The 9,691-nt window shown below is 47.0% G+C and overlaps 1 protein-coding gene across 1 annotated transcript; it reads right to left on the reverse strand.

Moving 5' to 3' along the window:
• Positions 1–5,462: 5,462 nt before the first annotated feature.
• Positions 5,463–8,891, reverse strand: TCF21 (transcription factor 21). The gene is made up of 2 exons (XM_004368907.2): positions 7,986–8,891; positions 5,463–6,010 (listed from the first exon to the last, which is right to left on the reverse strand). The coding sequence occupies exons 1-2, from the start codon at positions 8,433–8,435 to the stop codon at positions 5,921–5,923; spliced, it is 540 nt and encodes a 179-aa protein (XP_004368964.1). The 5' UTR covers positions 8,436–8,891; the 3' UTR covers positions 5,463–5,920.
• Between the last annotated feature and the right edge of the window lie 800 nt (positions 8,892–9,691).

Below are 9,691 nucleotides of genomic sequence, written 5' to 3' on the forward strand. Positions count from 1 at the left end.
GGACCAGCATTAATTAGTGCCTATAATGTACTAAGCATTGTCCACATACATTATATTACCAAAGCGGTCATTATTTTATCTATTTTACAGATGGAAGAACCAGAATCCTGAGAGGTCAAGTATCTTGTCCAAGGGTTCAGTCCAAAGATCTTTCCACTATTCCAGGATCTACCCTACACCTGTAAAAGGCAAGAAATTACTTGCTTGTTATCAACTGGATTGATTTTAAAATATAGTCATGTTAACATTTTACCTTAAAAAGTGTCTCAAATTATTTCCATTATTCAAAGTATTTTTAAACTAATTATTCCAGCCTAAGAGAATCATTATAATTCATATAAATCATTATGATTATAATGAGTTATTATAACTCATTATAATTAATTCAAAACTTAAAATGTCACCTTCTACTGTAAGGGAAAAGAACATATTGCATCTGAATGGTGGGGGAGGAAGTTCAAACATCCCACCCCCAGTTGATTCCATCCACTCCTATCGTGTCTGGTCGCTTTAATTCTTCTTTTCTCAAATATGTAGACTTCAACATAAGACGTTCAGGTTCAATTTAACCATAGCAACAGCTCCACTGTAAATTTCTTTGCCTCAACTGCCCGCTATCTTATCTGCTTCCTTCTTCATAGCTTCAGAGTTAATGATTCATTCGCGATTCAACATTTATTGAGGGGTCAGCCATTCCCAATATGCTAGTTGCCATACAGTCTACTCCGACTCATGGTGAGCCCATGTTAGCCACTATACTGGGTACACAAGATCATGTGATGGTGCTCTCTGGTCTCAAACCTCAGCAGCATTCAAAACGGTTGCTCTCTCCGCCTTTTCCCACCCTCTCGCTCCTCCCTCTACCCTGAGAGGGGATCTTAAACCCAGTGCCTGGAGTGGTTAATCCCTCTATGAAAAGAGAGGAGAGTGGACCAGCGGAGCCGGCCCATATCTAAAGATCAAAGGCACGGCGAGCCTAGACTCCTGGGGGAAGCCAGACAGGCTCTCAAGAATTTCGCTGGCATCCGCGAGTTTCGAAAAGCAAAGCAAGCACTTGGGGCGAAGGATGCAAAACTGAGAAAAGATGTTCTGCTGGCCAAGTGTGTCCCGCCCGCGCCTTCCCTCCACGGCCCTGCAGGGCCGTAACCCCAAAACCTGCCAGCGGCAGCGCGTCTGCGCAGAGCTCGCCGGCAGCGGCGCACGCACCCGGTTGTCTCCGCGGAGGCACTGAAGAAGGATGGGGACGGGCGGGAGTCTGTCGGCTAGCATTCTGAATCTGAGTCTCCTTCCTTCTCCTCCTACCTACTTCCGTAATATGTTCCAGAGCAGAAAAGCCGCGGAGGAGCGGTTCAGTACTCCACCTCTCCGCTCCGCCCCTCCCCTGCCGGCGCGCGTCAAAGCGCTCACCAAAGCCCCCGGCGATCCCCGCCTCAACCCCTGGCCGGCGTCTCAGAAGCCACTCTCCGGACCCAGCCCAGAGCAAATCAACCTACCCCTACTAGAGTGATGGGGGAAATCTTACCTGGCCTCGGCTTAGTCCTAGGGAACCCTCTTCCATCAAAGGAATGGCAGGGGCGTGGGTCCCTGGCACTGAGATTCCCCCCTCCAGGGGTCGCAGTAGGTCCCTGGGTGGCGCAAGCGTTTTGCAATAGGCCGCTAACCTAAAGGTTGACTGTTAGCACCCATCCATTCGGTTCTGCGGAGGAAAGGCCTGGCGAACTACTTCCTGAAAGATTCCAAAAACCAAACCCATTGCCTTGGAGTCTATTCTGATTCATAGCGATCCTACAAGACAGAAGAGAACTGCCCCTAAGGTTTCCAAGGAGCGGCTGGTGGATTCCAACTGCTGACCTTTTGGTTAGCTGCAGAGCTCTTAACCACTGCACCACCTGAAAGATTACAGTCTAGAAAACCCAACGAAGCAGTTTTGCTCTGTAACACATGGGGTAGTCATGAGTCAGAATCGACTCCACCAGCCACTTTTCTTTTGGCGGCGGGGGGTGGGGGGCGGTTCGCAAGGGTGAAATCTGTCTTTGATGACGCGAGATGAGCGCATACATTTCCATATACCAAGGTGGTACAAATCTTTTATTTTCTGAAGACCAGTGGTTTGATTTTCAGACTAGTATTTAAGCATTAAGAATCCACTGCATGCCATCGTTGAGTGAATAGAAAATTAAAGTGGAGCCTAGAAAATGCATCCTTTTAAGAAAAAATTTCCAAATATTTTCTTTCCCTCTAAATTAACTCTTTTTGTTCCTCTAAGGAGAGAGATCCCAAAACAGTATTTCTCAAAGTGTGTCCTGTACCAGCAACATCAGCACAGCTTGGGAACTTATTAAAAATACAATTGTCAGTACCCACGCTAGACCCCTTGAACGAGGATCTCCGGACAGTCTGGTTCTAGGAGCCCTCCAGGTGATTCTGATAAAAAATGAAGCACCACTAGTTTGAAGGTCTCCTTGGGCAGACTTTTGCACTGTTGACTAAATATAACCAGCAGGTACAGGAGCATAGTTTATACTTCTCTTTTCAGAAAGAAGCCTCCGGTTTGACAGTGGGAAAGCCTGCTAGCAACAACTGCGTGGTTGCCTGTAAAAAGCTATGCAAACAATGAGAGAGAGAGGACTTTCCCCGCACAAGTTACAGTCCAGTTTGAATATTTGTCTGTTTATCCTGAAAACCGGCAGATATGCTTATTTAAGATGCTTCCTTCCCCTTCAGGCGTCCACAGGTGCTTAGATCATTCCCCTGGTTCTTTCCGAAAGCAACTTTCAAGTCATGACCAAGAAGTGACAGACAGGACTCACCTTCAACTACATTGGTTTGCAGTAAAGGGGATCCCCACATCTTCTCCGGCAGCTGCAAGCCTCCTATTCATATAGCGCTAACACTGTGTACCAGATTAGGCTGGGGGTGGCACAAGGAAGCCAAAGGTGAAGTTGGAGGTGCTGACCATTTGGTGTAGAAGAGGGGCCCAGAGGAAAGTGGGGATGCTTAGATGGGGGTCATTCCCACCTCGATGCTCATTCCATTCAGTTGAATACCTTGGCGCCCCTGAGTATGCCCAGGCTCCGTTGCAGAGGCCTCTGAGTGGACTTGGCACCCAGAGAGCCAGAGACACCAATATCTTTCTTCACCTATTTGATGGTCTCAAGCCCTTTCTTTGCTTTCTGAATTTTTCTGATTTCTAGATGTCTAGGGAATAGCCATGTTGGTAGAAAGCTCTGGACAAATTTGGAGAACACTGGGGAGGGATGGAAGGCGACACACACACACAAAGAAAGAGAGAGATCTTAACTTTCAACACTGCATTGAAGATAAGTGTTTTGGTTTGTGCAATAAAAATATAATCATTTGTACATTTTTTGAACTTCTTGCCTAAGACTTTTTAGTTTTGATGAATTCAGGCCTAGCCACAGAGAGCACACTACCAGCCACTTGTTGGGTACCATCCAGTGAATACACACCCTAGAAGACAGAGCAGAACTACACCATAGGATTTCCTAGGCTGTAATCTTTAGGGGAGCAGATCTCCATGTCTTTTCTCCCGCGGAGCCGCTGGTAGGCTGGAACCTCCGACCTTTCGATTAGCAGCCAAGCGGCTAACCATTGCACCACCAGGGCTCCTACTTAGTAAAAGTAATTGACATTTGCAAGAAGCTTTTCCTTTACAAAATGATCGCATAGCTCAAATGTCATTTGAGCCCCACTAAGTCTTCGTGAAACAAAAGAGTAAGTATGACTATGATTATTATTATCACTGTCATCACCATTATCACTATTTCCGGAGGTGAGAAAAGGAAGGATCTGGGCCCTTTCAGGAAACTGCTAGCTTGAGGCAGAACCGGGGCTCAACTCAAGTGTTCCATATTGATAGGTCATGCCTCGTGCTTAAATCAAAGGTTTCAAATTATAGGTAGGAGACATAGAACTTAAAAACAAAACAAAACAAAACAAACATGCAGTTTGGGGCCATCAGAGAATGAATAAGGAGAGACTAGTTCTCTACCGGGCCATCTGCGTAGTCTGCTCAGGTTGCTCAGAACGTGGGACATTCGGTATGTAAAAACTTCAGTGGGTGCTTGGAAAATCTGCTGAACCTGAAAGGCAAGTCTCTCTGGGACCCATTGCCGACTTGAACTCTGGACAGGTCGAGGCGAAGGCACTGTCCCTCTGATAAAAGTGGCACAGCATCCGGATTTGGGGAAAGTGGCTGTAGCCAGAGCTCCTTGAAATGCGCGCTTAAAGATTAAATGGGGAGGGGGTGACCTGACAGACAAATGAAAAGCCCTCCGACGTGCAAATGACAGACACTTGGACGAGGAGTCGACAAAGTTCTCAGCTCTTGGAGGATGGGGAATTGCACTTGGTAGCTATGGTAACTATCAGAGAACGTGCCGGGGCAAAGCGGTTCCCTAGTCCCGACAACTTCGCCGGCTCCTTCTTTGATGGCCCTTAACCGGCCTTTGGTGTCGGTTAGAGGTAAGTGAGGGAGAGGGAGGGAGCTCTTAATCCAGGTACCAAACTGAGCCGAGGAGGCGGAAAAAAACAGTCGAAAAGAAAGAGCAAACGAAGCGGAAGTTTCAAGGCCCTCTGCGAGGAATAACAGTATAAATAACCGAAGACGTCTTGTAAACACTGCGGTCATAACCCCGAACATTAAACAGCCCCGGTGGCATCTGGCGCATCGGCAGCCGCGGGCTGCGCTGGGGCAGCGAGGGAGCCCGGTCCCAGGCTCCTCGGCCTCGCCTCTCTGTTTATCTCAACTTAATCTTTCCCAACGAGCTGTTCCGTAGCCTGGAAGATGTTTAAATTAAAACCCAGTCCGCCGGAAGTCGTGGCGGGGGCTGTACTCACTGGCTAACCACAACCGAAATGTAGGGATGCATGTTTATTATTGTTAGAATGCATTAATTAATAACTAAATTCACAGGAAATATGTAACGTATGTTGGCGCACTTTGAAAATCATAAAAGACATCATAAGGTTATGGAATTTACATTCTCCATAGCTCCCATTATTTCCTCGCTAGATTGCAAATAAGGATTGTTTGGGTTCATGTCCATGCGTGGAAAGTTATAAAAGGTGGCGTTTACCTTCCCGCTTGTGTCAGCTATTATACTTTGGGATACATGACAAACTGATTATTCTTTTCTCCTGTATTTTTCTCTTGAACTGTGTAACTGTTGATAACTTTAATCTTGCCCATTCTTTGCTTACAGTTATATTATTTCTGTCTCAAGAGCAACCTGCAAACCTGACAGACAAAAGTTTCTTTTAAGGTTTTAGTGCAAAATATGATCCAAATCATCATAGTGGAAATCATATTTAATCATTTTCTATCTCTAGAAATTTAGATTCAGGTTTGACGGGACCAATTTTATTATCAAATTTCCCCATTGTTCCTCCATTTTTCTATTTCAAATAATTTTTAAAAAAATTACACCGATGTCAGGGAATTTAGCAATATAAAGAAAGATTTATTTTCGAAAGTAGCAAAACTTGTTCGAAAAATATATATATCTTTAAGTGAATTACTTTATAAATGTGACTGTCAAAGTCAGCTATTCTATGATCTACATTTTACAACATATTGTACAAAAGATACACATTGATAGGCTCTTATTATCGATTTATATATTTATAATACATATTGCACTTGGACCAGCAAGGCTTGCAGAGTCATTCACGGTAGAAGTTAATAAAGTTAAATAGATGGGAATCTTTGTAAGTACAGTTGATCTCCTCTGGTTTGGAAACGAATCTCCTCGTCGCTGTAAAATGTTCTCGCGGGGTAGGACAGGGAGAGGAGCGTTGCGAGGGGGAAGCAGAGACAGAGAGCAGGGAGGGCAGGGGTCGCCTTCCCGGGGCCCGCTCCCCCCGGAAGCGCGCCTTTCCCAGGCTCGCACCTCCAAGGTCAGGACGCCGTGGTTCCACACAAGCGGCTTGCGGTCACCACTTCTTTCAGGTCGCTGTCGGGTTTCCCGGCCACCATAAAGGGCCACGTCTGCAGGAGACAAGAGGGTGGAGGAGGTAAGTGGCGGTGAAGGAGGTGCTGGAGTGGGCTCAGAGGTTGAGAGGAAAGGCGGGGGCGCGGTGGAGGGACGCACTGGGTTGGAGAGACCAATTATCTCTGCAATTTACTCGATGTCCTAGTACCGTCTTATGGCTGGGATAGAGCAAAAAGCAGCATTGGCGCCAAGTCACAGCTCTGGTGGCGTGAGGCTTTTCACATAAAAGCAAAGTGGGTTTGTACTGGATACGGAGAGAGGAAGCCTTCGGAAAGCCGAAGGCGGCTCCTGTCTGACATAGCCTGCAAGCAGAGGCGATAGTGACACTGGGCAGGGAAGCCTAGGGGGACCTTGCACCTATTGGGTTCGGGGCGGGCGCCCTCCGGGCCCCTCTTAGGGCCGCGGTCAGGTTTCCAGACCCTCTTGCCGTCACCCCATCTACTTTCCTCCATCACACTTTGGTTTCCTCCATCACAAACGTGCTTGGGCCGGTTTCTAAATTAATAGCTAGCTTTTAGGGGGAAAAAAATAAACGCTAATAAAAGAATAGGCACGCATATTTCATTTAACATTGTCTTACTGCTGAGCTCAGGAAGCGTAGCTTTCTTTACTCTCTTCTGTGCTGTTTTTTAATAAAGCTCATTTAGCTTTCTTGTATAAAGATAAAAGAAGCCTGGTGGCGCAATGGTTAAGCGCTCAGCTGCTAACCCAAAGGTCAACTCGATGGCAACGGGTTATATAAAGATGACGGCAGCTGCAACTTTAAAAGTTCTAGGCAATACTTTCATTTTAATTTCAGATTTAAAAAAGCTATTTCCTCGTTTCATTTAAAAAAATAAACTTTTAACTTGAGGATAAAATTATTTTTTATGGCAAAATGTATGTTTGCAGCCCCCCTCAACTCCTGAACCCAATTCTGTGTGAAGACAATTCAAACCTCTCTCGCCAGTGCTGACTGATAAGACTTGACTTTTAAGAGAAAAATCTCCCTTTCTTATCATATATAAACAGAGGAAGTAGTAAGTTGTTGTTGTTTTTCTTTAGAGCCTGCAAGTTTTAAAGTTAAATCAAATGAAAAAGAAATTAAAATGGATTTCTTAAACTGTAAAGCGTATTTGAGAAAACAGGCTCAATGAGCATTCTGGTTTTTTTTGTAATTTTTTAAAACGTTAGGTTCAACGAGCATTACGTTTTAAGATTAAAAAGGTAACATGTTCTTAAATCTTGGATGAGAGTGGCATTTTAAAATCCCGTTTATTGCACAAATACTCTTGAGAAGATACTGATTATGCTGATATTTGCCAGATCACCTGGGATTTTAAAATGCTAGTGCACCTATTAAAGTGAAGCGCCTTTGGGGGACCTACATGGATAATTATGGGGGGTATGAATGTGTCCTGATCTGATGGGCCTAAATGTAGTTGAGAAAGGAATGAATGGTGTGATTTTTGTTTACAAGAATTAGAAGGGGGAAATCAAGTTCTAGTCTTCCGCTGAAAGACGAATAAAAGAGTTAATAAAGCAACCACGACACAGCAAAAGCAACCTCTGGTAAACAATGAAGTTAACTCGGGAAAACCCCTCCTGGGCGCGCAGCATCTTGTCAGTGTCCCTGTCCTGCACCAACCCGCCGCGCCAGCTCGGATGGCGCGGGCACGGAGGACCCCTCTACTTTGCCAACTTAATACACTTGCAAAACCCTAATTGGGCTGCCACGTCAAACACGCGCATAAATCACCCCTGCTCCGCGGCTGGTAGGGAAGAGAGCGTGGGCTGTGTGGGGACCTCCAGCAACCGATCCCTAGAGGCGGTAGGCCGGCTGCGGCCGAGGTGTATAAGTCCCCCCCACCCCACCCCGCCCCCAGCCCCGCGCGCACTCACATACGGCGCGGAGGGGACAGGACGACGGGCGCGCTGGGACAGGGCCACCGGGGCTGTAGCCTCCCCAGACTAGGCGCAAGAGTAACTTACCAGGTTGACCGGGTGAATGTACCCGTTCTCGAACTTGTCGTTAGCCAGGATCTGCCTCAAGTGGGCGATGTAGCTGGACGCCAGCCTGAGCGTGTCCAGCTTGGAGAGCTTGGTGTCCGGGGGCACCCAGGGCAGGGTGGTCTTGAGCCTGGAGAAGGCCTTGCTCAGCACCCGCATTCGGGCCCGCTCGCGCGCGTTGGCCGCGTTGCGCTGGACCTGCTTCCCCTCCTGGCTGACCCCGGTTAGGGGGCTTTTCTTGGTGGGTGCCTTTCTTCTCTTGCCCAGGCCGCCTCGGCCCTTCTGGGGAGACCCATTCTCGCAGTTGGAGCTCTCCTCGGTGCTCTCGTTGGAAGTCACAAACTCCTTGTTCGAATCCATTTTCAGGCCATCGCATTCCAGCATCTCCACCTCTTGAAGGTCTTCCACATCGCTGAGGGAGCCGGTGGACATGTTTGTGCGAGAGGATGTGAGAGGGAAAGGAAGAGAGAAGGATAGAAAGAGAAGAGACCGAGACGTCGAGACCAGTGGTCCCCTGAGTCTAGAGTAGCCACTTCGTGTTAGGAGTTGGGGGATCTGGTTGGGCCTCACACCGATTCCCCTTCGCAGAACTGTGGGGAAGAATCGCGAAGGCTTCTTCTTTGAGAAGGAGACGGGCGCTCTCTTTCCCCACCCCCGGAGTCGTGGCCGTAGGGGAGTGTGAGAGAGCGCTGAGGAATTTGGTGGACACTAGGAATTTATCTGGGGAATAGAGAGGCGGATCCCTGCAGCCCAGGGGAGGGGCCTCTCGGGCCCCAGCTACACTCTTAGACCCCTTTCACAGCAGGAGGGAAGCTCTCCCTCACACACGTACCCTCATTTCCAACTTGAAAAGTAATTCAACTGCAACCAGCAAATACCTTCTTCCAGTGTCGCCTTGGTGGAGGAGAAGCAAGTCCCACCCACAGCCCTTTGCCTCTTGCTCATCTCCTAAAGCCTGTTTACCTCTTAAGAGGTGACAGCTGGTTGTTCTGAGAACTTAGGAAAACGACCAGATCTTCTTGCTCTTTTTGGGCCTTTCACCCACAGATCTCACAAATCTCGCTGCTCTCCCCCAGGAAAACACCAAGTAAAATCCAAGTAGGGATCGCCTGCCTCCTGACAGCACCCCATAAGACTCTATGCCTTTACCAAGGTATCTTCTCAGTTTACCTGGGTTTAAAAAAAAAAAAAAGTGCCTCATAGAATCTTTATGGTGATGACAGAGAAAATACAAAAAAATTCTGTATCTGGTCACTTTAAAGATACCAAGAACTGCCAGTGTGTACACAAACACCCTCGACCATTGCACAACCACAGTTTAGTGTGTGTGTGTGAGACAGAGAAAGAGAAAGGCTAATATGATTGTGTGAAAAATACTTTGTGTATCGATAATGTTTTCTTAATGAAATTAAAACTTTTCCCTAAGTTTCTTTCTAGAAATGCATTTAATAGTGTCTTAAAAGTCTTAGTTGCTCTCAGGCATCACCTTGCCTGGGCTTCTTCTGACACATCCCCCTCTGTTGGTTTCTGATGATTTAGGAACTTCCCTCTCTAAAAAGTTTCCCTCCCTGACTCAGCCTACCTAAGGGACAAATTCTTCTGCCTTTTCCTTCCTTTCCCTTTGCTCCCAGCAGGTGAAGCTGACATTACAAAACACTGGGCAGGAGTATCCTTCTGGGAAAGGTTCT

Source organism: Trichechus manatus, unplaced genomic scaffold, assembly GCF_000243295.1.
Source record: "Trichechus manatus latirostris isolate Lorelei unplaced genomic scaffold, TriManLat1.0 scaffold00002, whole genome shotgun sequence".
NCBI classification, from domain to species: domain Eukaryota; kingdom Metazoa; phylum Chordata; class Mammalia; order Sirenia; family Trichechidae; genus Trichechus; species Trichechus manatus.

Excerpts from the sequence above, each read along its gene's own strand:
- TCF21 (XM_004368907.2), bottom strand. The coding sequence starts at position 8,435 with ATGTCCACCGGCTCCCTCAGCGATGTGGAAGACCTTCAAGAGGTGGAG. Across the intron at positions 6,011-7,985 it reads ACATTCACCCGGTCAACCTG|ACGTGGCCCTTTATGGTGGC; the intron begins GTAAGTTACTCT and ends TGTCTCCTGCAG.